The sequence below is a fragment of the Crocodylus siamensis genome, chromosome 15 (genome assembly GCF_052110815.1).
Source record: "Crocodylus siamensis isolate JL-2025a chromosome 15, ASM5211081v1, whole genome shotgun sequence".
Lineage (NCBI taxonomy): Eukaryota > Metazoa > Chordata > Crocodylia > Crocodylidae > Crocodylus > Crocodylus siamensis.
The window spans coordinates 19,195,027-19,211,898 of record NC_143409.1 but is presented as its reverse complement, the minus strand read 5'-3'; the positions used below and the strand labels follow the sequence as shown (position 1 = coordinate 19,211,898).

The 16,872-nt window shown below is 42.0% G+C and overlaps 1 protein-coding gene across 1 annotated transcript in view; it reads right to left on the bottom strand.

The window, feature by feature from the left end:
• ATP8B4 (ATPase phospholipid transporting 8B4 (putative)) overlaps positions 1 to 16,872 on the bottom strand; it is a 210,387-nt gene that overhangs the window by 171,351 nt on the left and 22,164 nt on the right. The window contains 4 exon segments of the mRNA XM_090028242.1: positions 6,277 to 6,344; positions 14,385 to 14,482; positions 16,351 to 16,407; positions 16,553 to 16,653. Coding sequence (XP_089884368.1) covers positions 6,277 to 6,307 — 31 coding nt within the window. The 5' untranslated portion in view covers positions 6,308 to 6,344; positions 14,385 to 14,482; positions 16,351 to 16,407; positions 16,553 to 16,653.

Below are 16,872 nucleotides of genomic sequence, written 5' to 3'. Positions count from 1 at the left end.
TTTCTGTGAAAGTTAATTTTTGACTAGTAAGCCCTAACATACTGGTGAGATTGCATTTTCACTGGGAATACAGAGGGCATAGAAGACTCATTCTCAGAGCAGCAGGCAAGCATGAAACCACATCCTCGTTACTTGAGTGAAAGACATAGCAAGCAACCTTATGCACTTCTAGACAAGCATGTCCGATTGACAAAGGAATATGATCAGTGCAATACCTCCCTTCATACTGTTTAGGATCTGAGGAAGGGTACTTGATGCCCAAACACTTGTCCAACAGCTCTCCTAACTATATAGTTGGTCCATTAAAAGATATCACTAAAAATCCTTGCCTCTCCTACATTTCCTGGACCATCACAGCAACAATGCACCAAACCTACTAAAGCTTTCAATGTGATTTTTTCTGAGAAGCAGGGACAAGGGGTAAAATACTGATTCACATGCCTAACACACACTTGCATTTGCATTTCAGGTTGTTCTACCAGGATGTTATGCATTTCCACAACAAAGCGGCAGACGTAAATTGTACAAAGCATAAAACAAAAGTCAATTAAAATGAAGAAGTTCTTACAGCATGGGGAATAACAACTAAGGAATGGAAATAAATGCTTTTCAGACTGGTGTAAAATGCCTTATCTTAGAAAAATATGTGCATATTTTTAATTTAAAAAAATTAAAACACTGCTCTAGAAAGTGTCAGATTCACTGCTAGGAAACATCATTAAGTTTATCATGAGCCTTGCAACATGATATGTTTCTAGAAGTTCCAGGTGTTGAAGTCATAAGGACACATGAGAATCTCAGTTTGCATTTGAAAAACACTTACATTTCTACTCCTTCTACTTGCAAAGAAAAGATTGAAAACATGAACCCTGGAGACAGAAAATTTAGGAAAGAAAAAAAGAAAACTCAGCTTTAAAACATCTCTGTATTTTTCAATCCAATTTCTTAATTTTGGAGCTTTCCGAGGCATAATTTTTTAATACTTGACATTAGCAATAGTCCTGCTGCCTCACAAAATACATTTTCTGTCTGCAATGAGGTATTAGCCTTTTAATGCAGAGGGAGAACATTTTAAAATACTTGAAACAGTCATTGGAAAGGAGAAGATCCCTGGGATCAAGAACTGTAAGTTCCTACATTAAAGAAGAAGTACCTTCCTGATGTCTTAGAAACACACCTAGAAAGAGGGTCCAAAGGACTTCAAGAACAATTACTGGTGGAGGGGGAGAACGATTCCAGGAAGGGGAGAACACTTTTCAGGCTCTGGGGTGTGAATAGCATTCCAGAAACCAAAGAGAAAACAGCCAACAAGATCATCCTAGGACATGAGAAGACTGTACAAAGGTAATAATTTTTAGGCTGCCTAACTTAATCCCAATTATACAGTTGGTCCAAAAAAAGATACCATCCTAAGAAATCCTTGCCTCTTGCATAACTTCTGGACCATGGCTATAACATCACTCCTATGCTATCATAAACTGAACTAATTTTATTCACCTTTGCAAAGTGCATCTGATTTTGCCACAGGTGAGACCATTTCTACATACATAAAACCCTTTGTTATATACCACTACCTCAACAGCAGTGCACAGCAACACTATGCTAGCAGTTCAAGCAGTCCACACCACTGTATGGGCATTTTGTAATATGTACCTAAAGCAGTATATTAAACAGCAGGCAATTGGTTAAACTGGGATTTTAAAGTTTTGCTTTAATAATCTGTTTGGTAAATATTCTTCCATCCAGAATGCTGTGTCCTTGAAACTACAGCCAAAAAAATTTACAGAAAACAACACCCTGATATAATAATTCAATTTCTACATAACTGCTTATGTCTCCCGAACAGATTTTGTTTTTATTTTTTTAGGAAGTGTAGGAATTCTATTGGATGACTTTTTGGCTTGCTACAAAAAGTTAATAAAGATTAGACTAAACCAAAATTCTAGATCCGAACATCTCAAACATCAGAAGTGGATTAAATTCAAACCTAGATCTAAATGTTTCAAAAGAACTCTTGTCTTCATAATGGAAACACAAATGAATTCTGAGTTGTTAAAGTTCTGCATTTTGAATATAAAGTCATCTCCAGGACTTGGACAGCAAGCGATGTGGTGATCCCAAACAATGCAAAATACCATTTTTACAAAGTTTACAGAACTCTGCAAAAAAACAGCATTCACATTGTGAGACTTTTAAGATAAGCATGCTTGCCAGTGAGTAGAGTCTATACAGTTAAATGGTTGTAGCAAAGAGAAATACAATAGGAAACAGAAACAGCACAAACTATACCATATTTTATAGCTATTAGCAAAAAAAATGAATTCAAGAGATGCAGGTGCTATGACTATGTGGCATCTTGTTCCAAGGAAGAAGTGAGAAAGCTAAAATATCTGATCAAACAAAGTTTCAGTTTATATTCCTCCCACTGAAGAGATGGATGCCTGAGTTAGAAAGCACAAATGGAAACTTGAAGAAATGAAGGCTGGAGCAGAGTAAGCACTAAATTGAGTGTGATTCTCATTTCATGCCCAAATTACTGAACCATCGTAGTTGCCAAATCCAAAGACCTAGAAAAATCATTTGCTGTTTCAAATTGTTACACCCTCAAAGCCCTCCCCCTCAGTTTGTTCAAAGAACTCCCAACTTTCATAATCAGCCCCAACAGAAGATAAATAATAGTCACCCATTGAAGCATCAGGATATGACCATCGCCTTCAATACTGCTGGTTACAGCACTTGAATTATACCGGTCTCTTGGCTGTCAATATGGCTTAGAAGTCTGGTACTTTTAAGTTAATTTTTAGCACTGCAACATTTCCTGGACTGGCCACATAACTCCTCCCATATTGTTGAAATTAATCCCACTTCCCTTGTAGGCCACTGGCTGACAAAGACAAGTTCAGCAGAGCCTGGGGGTGTGCAGTAGAAGGTATGATTCAGAACAGTAGCAGCAAAAATCATGAATTTGTAAAATACTAGAACCCTAAACTTATAGGCTGGAAGCAGAAATGCAAGGCAAAAGCAGGATAAGGTGGAGTGTTTGATGATGATAGAGAAACCTTTAATACTTGAGTATGTTTGTATTCCAACTGCCACAAGGGCTAAGTACAGACATTTGGGGATGGTAGGGGGAAGTTAAATCGATTCAAAATGGCTGCCCGCTTTCAGGTAAAGCAGGAGGGCGGGGTAGCAGGAGGGTTAGGGGGTCTGCCAAAGGATGAGGGGAGAGGCATGACCTGTGAGGGGTTTGGGGCAGGCATGACCTGAGGGTGGACATGAGCCACAAGATGAACATAAGCCACCAATGTGATGCCACAGCCAGCAAAGTAAATAAAACTCTGGCTTGCCTCTACCAATGCATCTCAAGCAAAGCCCAAGAAGTCATCCTCCCACTTTACTCAGCATTGGTAAGGCTGTAACTTGAGTACTCAATCTAATTCTGGGCTCCACACTTTAGAAAAGACATGGAGAAGCTTGAGAGAGTCCAGAGGAGAGCCATGTGCATGATTAGAGGTCAAGAGAGTAGGCCTTATGAGAAGAGGCTGAGAGGCATGGGACTCCTCAGCCTGAAGAGAAGGCTCAGAGATGACTTGGTGGCAGCCTATAAGTATACAAGGGGTGTGTATCAGGAACTGGGAGAGCATCTGTTCATCAGGGCATCCCAAGGGAAGACAAGGTGTAATAGTCACAAACTGATGGAAGACTGTTTTAGACTGGACACAAGGAAAAACTTCTTTACCATCCAAGTCTCCAGAGCCTGGAATAGACTCCCCACAGAACTGGTGCAAGCACCTACTCTGGATACATTCAAGAAATGCCTGGATGCTTACCTTACTGGGGTCATCTAACCCCAGCTGACTTCCTGCCCCTTTGGCAGAGGGCTGGACCCAATGTTCTCACAAGGTCCCTTCCAGCTCTAACATCTATGAAATCTATAAACCCATAGGTGGAGTGGACAGGACTGGCACAACCTGCTGGTGGGGTTGGGTCCCTCCCCAAGGAACCTATACCCCCATCCCTCCCACCCCTTCCCTACCCAGACTTACTTCCTCAGCTCCAGCAGTGGTGAACGCTGATTAAAAAGGCTGCACCCTGAGTAGCTTGTCAGATGGGAGTTGAGAGGGCTGATAGGCTGGAGAGGAGGGGAGTGGAGCAAGGGACAGGGCGGGTGGGACAAACAATGGCTCAAGGGAGAGGTGAAAAGAACAGGAGAGATTAAAAGAGCAGCCCTGGGGTTGGGGCCAGTGCCTGGGTTTTCCTAGTCCCAGGGCTGCACAGGGAAAGTGTACAGAAGTTCCACGCACCAGTTTAACCTAAATCAAATAAGTCCGATACAACATAGATTCAGGTCTATCTTAAACCAGGTTCTGCAATTTTTAGACCAGTTTGTGTACATGGAAATTCTGTTCAGTTACAGGTTTAGACAGACTGCCAGCTATTAAGACCAGGTGTATAAGTGTAAGGTCAGTACCAGGATGAACTAAGTTTAAATCGAGCGGCCATTTTGAACCCAAATTAATCTCCCCAAATGTCTGTACTTAGTGGAAAAGGATCTTTTGTTTGAAAGTAAGGAATGCTCCTTCAAAAGAGAGATGGGAGGAAAAGCCCTTCTCTCAATCAACAATGATTGCTATGAACAATTAGGCAGCTGAATTGATAGGCCACAAGGTTGTCCCAAATTGTCCTCTAACAAGACCATAAGACATATGCCTGAACTCTAGTAAAAAGAAAAAAAGCATTCTTGTTATACTTCATACCCCAAATAGTAGTTTCAGAAACCCATAAGCTTCCATACCTAAGGAAGCTATCCACTAAGGGTGTGCGAAACAGGCCGTATTCAATTCAGATCAGATTTGGTCCAAATTGGGGACAGTGATTCAATTCCTTGTCCCCGATTCAATTTGGACAAATCTGAATCTGAAGATCTGATGCTGATTCAAAGGATCAGCAATTTGGCCATAGACATAGCTTTAAATGTTTTTTCTACATATCTCACTTGCTTGCGAACGCTGTGATGCTGGGGCGGATAGAGCATCCCACAGGAGTGCGGGGGGGGCTCCACGCACATTTGGCGGCAAACCCACCAGCTGAAGACATCAGACAAAACCTGACTCTGACCATATGCATGAATGGTATAAACTGTTGTTATACTAGGAGATTCTAATGGGTCCCTTCAGGTGGGTTTTCAATCTACAGACCTCCATGGTTTTATCCATTTCTCTTCCTACTGAAGTCCAAAATCCCAAATATTAACTTAATGCATACATCAAAAATTATAACAAAGGGGTGAAAGTGTCACACAGTTACTTGGGTATTTTATTATACATAAGCAATTATCCTGAGTGCTCTTATATTAGTTATATACATTTTTCCTACTACTGAAGATTCCCACTGATAATATGTGTACTATTACATTTATGTTCAGAATAGTACATTGCAGATATTCAGCATGCAGTGTGTTACACCCTGTAAGAATAAATGGTCTTCACATTCCAATGCACAATTAATAAGATACTACAGGAATATGAAAGTCAAATAGTTATTTCCAGGGCACACGGTGGGGTTTTAGATGTGTATATATACTCCATCTCTGGTGCGCATGTGTCCTATAAACTTCAGACCAGAATCTTATGGCCAGTAGTGTTTGCTGCAGTCAGACTTGCCCTTTTCTCATAACCACCACTCCAGAGGGCAAAAAAAAAAGTGCAGCAGGAGCAGTTAGAAGACTGGTTGCTGTTGTGTCCTCAAGGATTCCTGTACTGAAAGTGATCTAGCTCAAGATTAGTTTGTCATTCTAAACTTATCTGCAGTTTTCATGACTATCCTCATTTTATATCAGAATTTAATGGGAAAGAAGGAAACACATTTTGTAACTTTCTTGAGTTTAGAGAGCTTTAGCTAGCTGGCTTAAAATGTTCAAAGTACCACAAAATGAAATGTGAGAAATTCATATATATAGGCTAGGTTTCCACACTTTGAAAAGAGAAAATGTATATGCTATCCAGCGTGCATTTCTATGATACAATGATCTTCACAGGTAAACACGTGATCTACATTCACTCTTTCTGCCTGTCTGCTGCTTTACAAAAGGAATCATTTTAACCTAAGAGCAATTTTCTATTTTCACTGCAAGTACACACCAGAAATAAGATTGATTGCTTACCATCTCCTCTCTGCAAAATCAACATTTGTATCAAAACGTTTAAACAACAAACACTTTATATTTTTCCTGTTACACGTGCTTACGTATACCTACGAAACAAATAGGTCACTTACCTACTATTTTCTTTTTCCTACAAAACATCATCACTCTGGTTAGTTTTCGTAGAGCACCACCTGTCAGCCTACATGAGTGAATAAAATACAGGCCTTTAGACGCAGAACCTTGCATTGTTCTATGTTTTCTTATTTTAAAGGATCACATTTAATCCTAGAATAAGTTCTTTCACTTCATTGGAGCTGAACTAGGAATTAGTTAACCTATGGTATTTGTGTATTTATGTCACATCAAGTTAACCTGCTGTTTCACCTTCTGAATAACCATTTATAAGTTAGTAAAAACAACCAGATAAATTCATGCAAATAATTTTTGGTTTTCATTCTGTTCTGGGACATGCACATATCCTTACATATCCAAGAGAAGACTCTGTACTATACGTGATAGCAGATCACAGAAAAACAACTGATCAATAAAACAATGACAAGACAATATTAAAACATCCTCCTTTTGCAACGTCTCTCCCATTTACAACACTGTGTACCCAAAATATTCTGTAAGTTTCAGTGTATCTGCAAACAAGTCAATACAAAAAAAATCCTCCAATACATACAAAATACTTGCGATTTTATTAAGACAGACCTGTGCTTCTCAGCCTTTTTAGACTTGAGGCATCCCTTGACAGACTCAAGGTATCCTTCGAAAAATGCCAGTTTAGTTGTGACAACAAAAAATAGAAAAGTTCATCTATTGAAAAGAACTCAGCAGGACTACAACAGGTCAGAATTGTGGATTCCTATGTAAAATCTCTGAGTTTACCTAGTGAATCATGTCTGTCCACCTAACACTGCTAACATTACATGGCATCTCAACACCCTTTAAAGTCATCCTGGTTGAGAATCAGAGATAGGCACAGACCCCCTGTGCTGCCTGAAGTGTGCACAACACAGGTTCCAGCCCAAGCACCTCACAGAGCACAGGGCTGGAGTCAGCACATGGGATTGGTCTTGGACCAGCTGAGGCAGATGCAGAGAGGTCAGCCCAAGCTGAGCCACAGGACCCTGGGCCCTTCCCAACAGGCTGTGATTCAGGCTGGGGCCACAGGAGCCGTGCAGCTGGATTGCTCCAGCAACCCAAACCCAGGCTGGGCTGGGCTGTCATGGAGCTGCAGCTGGCTGGGAAGGGCCAGGCCATTGGACCAGGGCCCTTCCCAGCTGGCTGCAGCTCCATAACAGCCAAGCCCTGCAGTAGGCACAGCAGCTGGCCAGGCATTGGGCTGCCTGGGCCAGCTCAGAGGCATCAGCAGGCCTGGAGCCCAGCAGCCACATGCCATGAGGGCTTGTGTGCCCGCAGTCCCTACCACACCCCCAGCCAGCTTCAGCTGCAATACAAGCTGCACGCTGTTCTGCCTCCCTCACCTCCAGCTGCTGCTGCCACCCCTGCCCTTGCCAAACCACTCTGAAATGGCAAGTGGGAAGCTTCAGCTCAGTGGCTTCTGCCCAGCTCATGGAGCTCCAACTCCAGCTTCTAGGCACCTCCCACCCGCTCCACTTACCCAGCATGATAAGCAGCCCCTGCAGGTGGGCAGAAGGCATCCAGGAGAGGGAGCTGGACCTAGATCTCCATGTGCTGGGCAGAAGCCGCTGAGCTAAAGCTTACCCCCTTGCTCCCTGCTGCCCAAAACGACACAACAGGGGCAATAGCGGAAGGAGAAGCCGCTGGAGGCAAGGGGAGCACAGTAGCACCCATCTGGCTGCAGCTGCACCAGGAACAGCCCCATTGGAAGCTGCACACTGGCTGGGGCCAGCAAGGCTGAATGGGCTCCCTTCACCTCCAGCTGTGGCTCCTGCCGCACTGTTCCAGGCAGCAGCAGGGGGAAGCTTCAGCCCGGCAGCTTCTGCCCTGTGCATGGAGATCCAGGTCCAGCTTCTGGATACCTTGCACCCACTCTGCCCACCTGCAGGGGCTGTTCATTGTGCCAGGTGGGCAGAGCAGATGGAAGACATCCAGGAGCAGAAGCCATAGCTCCAAGCGCTGGGCAGAAGCTGCCAGGCTAAAGCTTCCCACCTGTCCACCCAGAGTGGTGAAACAGGGGCAGGGGCAGCAGCAGCAGCAACAGCAGTGCCAGCAGCAGCTGGAGACAAGGGAGGCAGAACAGCCCTGCTGGCCCTGGACAGCATGCAACTTGTGCTGAGGCTACAGCTGTCCAGCTGCTGCACAGGACAGGGCATGTGGCAGTGGCTACAGGCACATAAGCCCCAGGCAGCTGCCAGGCTCTGGCCAGCCGTCACCCCTGCCACAGCCAGCTGGGAAGGGCCCTGGCCCCCACAGCCCAGCGTGGGCTGGTCCCTCTGCGCCTGCTCTCAGCAGCACCCACAGGCTGGACCATCTCAGCCCCCCAGCCCCAGCCGCAGGCGAGGCAGGAAGATGGTGGAGCCATGCTAGCCAGATGGCTCTGTCCATGCCCCCATCCCTGCTGCTGTAGCGACAAGGTGGGGAAGGTTACCCTGACAGGGACTGCTCCGCCTGACCAGGCAGGCCCTGAGTGCAGCCCCCAGGTGGGAGAGGGGAGGGAGGGGGGAATAAACCCCCTGCCTGCACCCTTAGCCTTAGGAGGCCATGCCAAGCTGGCCAAGCCACCACCACTGCTCCAACTAGAGAGCAGAGGGGCAGGAATAACCCTTCTGTCTGGAGCAGACAGCACAGCCCAACCCAGGGCTGAAAAGCATGGTGGGATGCTGGCGGACTCTGGTTTAACATAAACCAGGAAGAGGTCTGGGACAGAAGTTACATGCATTGGTTTGACCCAAGTCAGTTAAGTCTGATACTCAATTCAACCAGGTTTATCTTAAACCAGTTTCTGCCATTTTGAAACTGGTTTATGTGCACTGAACTTATGTTCAGTTACAGGTTTAAACCAGTTTCTGATCACTTAAACTGGTTTACATGCAACTTCTCTCTTAGCCTTAAAGCCCATGCTTCACTGACTGTGTTAATCTCTAAGGGCATTTTAACACATTCTCTAGGGGTAGTAGAGCACTTTAATTAGAGTAGCTCTGAAAGCTGCTCTGATTAAAGCAGCCACAGTGCCTCATGCATCAGCATTCCCACACTTCAAAATGGAGGCAGAGGCACCTTAACTAAACCTCATTGAATGAGCTTTAGTTAAAAGCACACCCACTGCCATTCTGAAGTATGGGGATGCTGATACACGAGACATGGAGGCTGCTGGACCATACTAATTAGCATAAAGTTACAGCACATTGGAACAGCCTCCCCACACATCTACAGACACCCTAAGGTCCTACTTTGTCCTGCATTCTTCCTATACAGAATTTAAGAGACAGCCTAGGGAAAGAGAAAGAAATAGGAAAGAAAGGAGACAAAAAGAAAACAGTAGAGAGAATGAGAAATACGGAAACTCTCATTTTAAGGAACTCAAGGAAAGTTAACAGAACCATAATACTTAGTTATTCATGATGACGTCAGATGACTTCTCCCACGTTTCCACTCTCATTTCTATAAACTGTTTCCACTGTTACATAAGGAGATTTTTTTTTTAGTTTAGGCATTGCTAACTACTCTTATCTGTTTGGTTTTTCTTTACCAATGCATATTAAAAATTGCTCACAAGTAATTTGTATATTACAGTTCTCTAAATAGGTCTTTGTCAAAAAGACAATCCTTTGTTTTAGCTTCTATGTAACTTCCTCCAAATTTTCAGTCAGCTCTGCAGAAGAACAAATTGCTTATGCCACCTTGTCAAAACTGTTCAATCTTTAGGAAAAAAATAATTCCTCTACATCTCTCCAATTCACTGCCTACTAAAGAAATTGAAAGAGGTTGTTAGCTGTGTTAGTCTGAAGTCAGTCAGAAAGCAGGATAGATATCCACAAAAACTTGTGCTCTCTCTCTATGTGTATGTGTGTGCATGTATATATCTTATTTAGCTAGCCTATGAGGATGCATAGACTAAAGAAATGGCCATTAAAAGTAAAAAATGAGCTGGAATATCTCCTCAATTCCACTAGCGTTACTCTAAGGTCCATTGACCTGTCTGGATTTGCACTGATGTGACACTGGTACAACTAATGTAACACTGGTGCAACAACAGTTCTGATATACTTTTCAGGAACAATTTTTTTTCTTTCAGTTGGCTAAATTTCTCAAGCAGAATTAAATTTAGAACCAAATCATGCCTTCTGATGACTGCACCAAGCTACCATTGTCCATGCTCTCAAATCCAAGTGCCCTTAAGTAGTAGTGACTCCAAACATTTTAAATCCTGATTATAGAATAGTGTTTAAATATAAGAAACAAAGACATGTTCCCTGATCTCCATTTTCCTACTACTCAAAAAAGTACTTGAGCACTTTTCTATAATCTTAGCATCTGTTCAAAATACCAATTTTGCCTAACTATCCACATTAAATGTGAATCAGTTCTCTGTTTTGGTATGTTAAATGCATCTATAAATGACTAATTTCCTCAAGTTATTAGAGGCATTTCCCTAACAGAGTGGATCGAGACCTCTCTGCCATCTTGAATGTTTTTTTGTTTTTTTTTTAGGTATCTATGGGTATGGACAGACATAACAGTTGTATCAGTATCAAAATGTCAATACAACTGTTACAGACTGTATATCCAACCATTTCCTTCAGCTGTTTAGCAGAAAACTTCTCTTATTTCAAAATGTAAATTTTTTAGAAGTTATAATGATAGTCATTAAGGCTCCTGGCAGATATTACATTATCAAGCAATAGATAATGTTGCTCTACCACACTTGTTCTACCAGCACTTTTTATTAAGGAAGCTGGAGAGCTCCTGGCAAGGGTGGTCATCCCCTTACTACCACCTTCAGCTGTGAGAAGTGAGCTCCAAGCTCACCAGCTGAGCTCCCACTGGGTGTAAAACCTGCTCCCCCAACCAATGTACAGAGCGGAGGAAACCTGTGTGAAAAGCAGAAGGAGGGACAGGAGCAGCAGGGTTTAAACTCTCCCAGGACACTTTATGAGGTACTTTTTCTCTCTCCCCATCTTATGCCAAAAGATAGCTTTCCAAACAAACAGTCGTCCTCCCTCTCTTCTCAGATTCCTCTTACTGTCAGCAAGTAAAGCAGGAGCAGGCAATTATTTGGGCTGGAGGGCCACTTCACAAGGGCACACACACACACACTCCCTGCAGCTGAGCCAGCCATCTGGCCTCCTGGTACACACATATGCACGTGCACGAGCACACACACACACACACACACACTCCTGCGGCCAGGCTCCATCCCCCATGGGCAGAAATTGGCCTCTGCTCTGGCATTGCAGGAAACACTAGGTGGAAGCAGCCCTGCCTACCAACCCAGTGCTGCGTAGTGGCCAGAGCCACCACCACAGCTGCCAAGGCCCGAGCACAGCTCACCCCAGGTCTGCTGTGCAGTGCTGGGGAGAGTTGCTTCCACCCAGCATTCCCCAGGAGAGATGACATCTGGCCCCACAGGCTGTAGGCACCACCAGCCAGCAGGGGCTGGGACTTGAATGCAGCTTGCCTAAGGCCTGAGGGGCCAGATTGCATCTCCTAGGTACTGTGGGTGATACAGGGAAGAAGCAGCCCCACCCATCCCCTAAGCACCAGGCAGCAAGCCCTGGGTGAATTGCACTTGGGCCACAGCCTCTGCTGGCGCAACACGGTGCTGGGCAGGCTGGCAAGGATGCTCCCATGCAGCATCCTCCATCGTACCTGAGAAATGAAATCTTGCCCCACAAGCCCTGGGCAGGCTGAACTCCATCTCCCAGGCCGCCACATGGTGCCAAGTAGGCAGGCAGGGAGCAGCATCAGCAGAGACTGGAACCAAATCCGTCACCCACCACCAGAGGCCGGGGCCCAAGAGCAGCTCATTCAGGGCCAGCCACACAGTGCTGCCTGCCCATAAGCCAGATAAAATCAATTGGTGGGCCAGATCCGAGCCATGAACCATATTTTGCCCATCCCCAAAATTAAACCATGTCATGCTGAGGATTTGTTTACAGTCCAGCTCTCACAGGGAAGAGGTATTAATGGCACCTTAAAGCAGCAGCCTTGGAGGCTGACTGGAGAAAGAGAAGCAGTGATTCACAACACCTCTTACTGAGGCACCCTGGGGCAGCAGAGTTCAGCATGAATCATGGAGAGTCACCTTGGGAGCAGTCAATCTTGGGGTGCTAGAGGACCTGTCTAAACACTATCACCCTACGTGTAACAAATTAAAATAAGATGCAAATGAGCTGCAAAAATAGTCTACATTTTACAAGTAACATTTCTGTGGCTTGTTATAGGTGATAAATTGTTTGAAAATGTGGCACATTGCAATTTTTATTGTGCAATTAGCACATTAGATAATATAATGTCTGTCAATGGCCTAAGTTACCAACATTTCCTACATGGATCTGAGGCCCTCTAGAATTGCACAACAGCAAAGGGCCCAGATAAGGCAAAAATAGATGACAAAGTCTACTTTCTATAGTATTTGGAAAAAGGCAAAAGCAGAGTTCTGTTGCTATATATAGACTAACCAGCATTGCCCTGGCAAAGTCTTATGACTGTGCTTGGTTTACCTGCCACCTGACAGTACAGAGTTGCAAAAGGATTCCCTTTCCAGTCCTAAATCTGACTAAGCTACAGTAGGGGTCCAATTTACAATTATAACCATAAGTAAAGAGTCATGATTTTAAGCTAAACTAATCCCAGGTTTCTTTGCCCTTCATTCTCTGTCTTTGTTCATGACCACCCAACATTGCCAATGTATCATACTAACACAGTGCTGGCAAGTAGCACTTGCCAGAAAAAAAAAAATCTCTTTTAGCCTCAATTACTGACAGAGAAATTGAGAGGATAGTTAGGGAAAGACTGGTGTCAGGGTTTGTTTGACTGTCCTCAGAAGCTTTGGGTGTTGGCTGCAGCCAAGGATGGGAATTTTGACTGAGATGTGCCTATGCTCCTGCTGGGACTAAAATCCAGAGGTTTCTGGTTAGAGGGTTCCAAAACGATTTGGAGAGATTAAAGGGTCCTCTGATTCTATTTGGATTTGGAGATTCAGCCACCAAATCAGGCAGAATCATATCAGAGACTGAAGCTTCACACAGTCCTAGAAGACAGCAAAAAAAGTCTTACTGCTATAGCAAAATAGAAGTACTCCAGGCAGCACAAGCATAAAGCAGAAACTTCATAAATCAATACCCAGGCAGCTAGGGAGTTAAAAAATATTTAGGAACAAAAATCTGTGATCCTTATCTTTAGCAAAATTTCTTATTGATTCGAAGAAGAATATTGCTTAAGGAACACAGTTTGGCCCTTGTTTAGCTGTGACAAATTTGTATTCTGGAACATACAGTAAACATGCTCTGGTATAAAAATGAAGTTAGTTTTAGTAGCATCAACAGCATGAAAATATGTAGTTTACAATTCTAGAGAGACATTTGAAGGTTTTTCAAGTCAGAGAAGTCTTTCCACAAAGAAATATCCAACTTCAGAAACGACCAAGAACAAATTTAACCTTGATATAACTCCACTCAACTCAGAGCTGCACAAAGGATTATAATTCAACACCAAAGATTACCAAAAATGTCTAATTCAAAAGTGACTCAATTTCCAAGTTAATAAATATTCTGTTCTTTTACAACAGAAAATACAACTAGGTGTAAAATATCTATTTGGACTGTTAACTCATGTTTAATAACCCATGTTCACTAATCCATAAATGAATTGGGTATCTGCTGCTCAAGTAATTTTGAAATCCCAATTTACTTATTCAAGGTGGAAAATCAATATGCACTGCTTGCAGAGATTTTATTTCTTGTGACCAGTTTTATATTCAATGTTGTTCAACTGTTTCCAGTAAACATATTTTTTAAGAAATTAGTTATTATTTGCATGTGAAATACTGAGGGATGAATAAGGTATCAAATTAGTTAACTTTTCAAAAATATTACAAATTAATCCATTTATATTGACTTGCTTCCAACAGCAAGAGCACACTGTAAATGAATGTAAAATTGTAAAAGCCATTGTAAAATGAAAAACCATTATAAACTGAAAAATCTTCTCAGAGGAAAAGTGACTTCACATGTAAAACTAGGAGACAGAAATGGTCTTTCTAGATTTAAAAATTAAATCCTATATTCATGCAACTGTCTCAACTTACCAAAAGAGTGCAGTTGGCTATGCCCCTCCTACTTTTTGATACCATATTGCAAGGAAATAATTTTGTCCTTTTATCTCCTTGTTCTCAGGTGTTCTACCCTAAACACAAAGAAACAAAGTATTCTTGCAAAAGGATTTTGGTTGCAGAAGTAATGTCAACATTACTTACATTTCCAATAATAAATATAACCACTACCACACTAGAGAAGCGCTACTAAACAGGTTTCAACAAACACATATATATTCAGCAATTCAATATATCTTCTGGATTCTCCACCCTTAGGCAAAGCCATTTAAGATTTCTTATCCGATGGCCATGAAGCATGTCAAAAGTGTATTCAGTTTTCTCTGCAGCCATTTTAAGAGCTTATCTGCATGGCTGTTGCCATAAAAAACAGAAAAAATTACAAAACTTTCTTTAAAGTACTTTTGGGATTACACATCATTAACACAAGTCAAAGCAGCCTGTGCCATCTCCTGTTTAATAAATGCAGTGGTACAATGTAAATTAATCCCAAAGCTGCTAGATTTTTCTCTATTCTATAAAAGAATTGCCTATGCAGAGGTAAGATACTTAAAGCAGACTGATATATCATGCAACACTGATTATCCTTAATTATCTGATTCAAATTTAATTCTATACTGCAGACCAGGCAGTTGACATTATGTTACTTAAATGTCAAGTTTTTAATACTTGAATATTCCATTTTCTGTATTCAGCTTGTGATTCCTTCAAAAGAATCTTTCATTCTCCGCTTCTCTACCAACAACAAGCTTTTCCATAAGCAAACCTACTCTTTTTAATATGATTAGCTTTCTAATTTCTAAGACCATTTTCATATTTACTTTCCTTCTGCCAACAATATAGTATTCATTGCTAAAGCATTTATACAGTTCTACTATCCTAAAAATAAAATGGAATTGTAAATTACCAACCCCCTCTCCCCCCAAAAAAGGTGCCCATTTTACAGAGTACCCACAGTTACAGAGATTGGACTGTCTTCCTTTAAATAACTGTATAATCCTACACAAATATAGAAGCATATGCTACATAATTACAGATGAGGAAGAGCAGATCTATCAGCACAGAGACTAGGGGATTGAAGCAGAGCGAAGTATTGTTCCAGGAACACCTGTGGCCATATAGCCATTAGTTCAAGTAATTAATGGCTACATGGCCACAGGTGTTGCTGGAACAATACAAGGACTTAATGCATAGCTCATTTCTATAAGAACTGCAGTTATCTCTATAATTTTAGACTTTGGTCTTACAATTACTATGCTGTAAATCTCTCTTACTGTCGGTACAAAATGTAAATTACTTCATTTTTTTTTAAGTTTCTGAGATAAGGGTCAACAATACATATAGTCCTGATTTATAACATTGTAAGTGTTAACTGGAGTCTGATATGAATGCCACATTAACATGTCAACAAAAGGCATTGCTTCCCTACAGAAAGCAATATGACCCATCACAAAACCAGAGGTTATGATGACAGGTATGTTTATCCTGTCATGTTTTATTCACTCACAGTATCTCATTACCCCTCGCTGGGAATAAGTCTGTGGGTGTGCCAATTTATTAGGAGAAACAATAGCTATTTCACCAGGTTGGTTCTCTGTCTCACCTCAGAATGAGTAACTATAACCCAAACCAGGAAAGCTTGAGGCACAGAAATAATATCACCCTCCCTGAATTTTATAATTTATTTAAGGTTACACTCTTAAAATGGTTTACACGTCAAGAGAATGGGAGTAAAATGGCTAATCCTTGCTACCAATTAAAGTGTTCTGCTGTTAAAACAAAACTGTAACCATTGAGTTAAAAATATGGCAACAAAACAGCAGAACAACCATAAATACTGAATATTTTACTACTAAACAATATCAATAAAGCTGATTTTTAGAGGACTCTCTCATTTTTATAAAAGGAGATAAAAGCCACAAGTCACACAGTGGCCACTTACCATTGGAAGAAAATCTTAGAAAGGAAGAGTAGTCTTTCAACGGAAAAGAATGAGGAACTGCGGAGGGAAAGAAAAACCCTTAATGGAAAGGGCTGAAAATTAAATAATTCACAGATGTGCTGAGAAGGGAACTGCTGCTTCTCCTCCTGCAGCTATTGATGCTGGTTTGCTGCTGCCTTCTATACCACACCTGTTCACTTACATGGTGTCATACTCCGTGCGCCTTGGGAGTCTCCTTTTGTTTCCCACCAAGAGTACAGCATATCATATTCAAAGAAGACATCCACCATGGAACCAACATACCTGAGTGAGAGAGTAAAATGCACTACTAAGTTACAAAACAGTCTTTATATTTCAAAGCTCTTACAACTCTAAATTTAACTTGTGAATAAACTGTAAGGGCATCACCTATTTCTACTGATCTTGGTGTCATTTATGGAGTAAAAGACTACTACTTCTGTCTTAGCAGAAAGAGTATCAAAAAGAAGGGAAGCTAGAAACAAACATAGTAGTGATATGAGT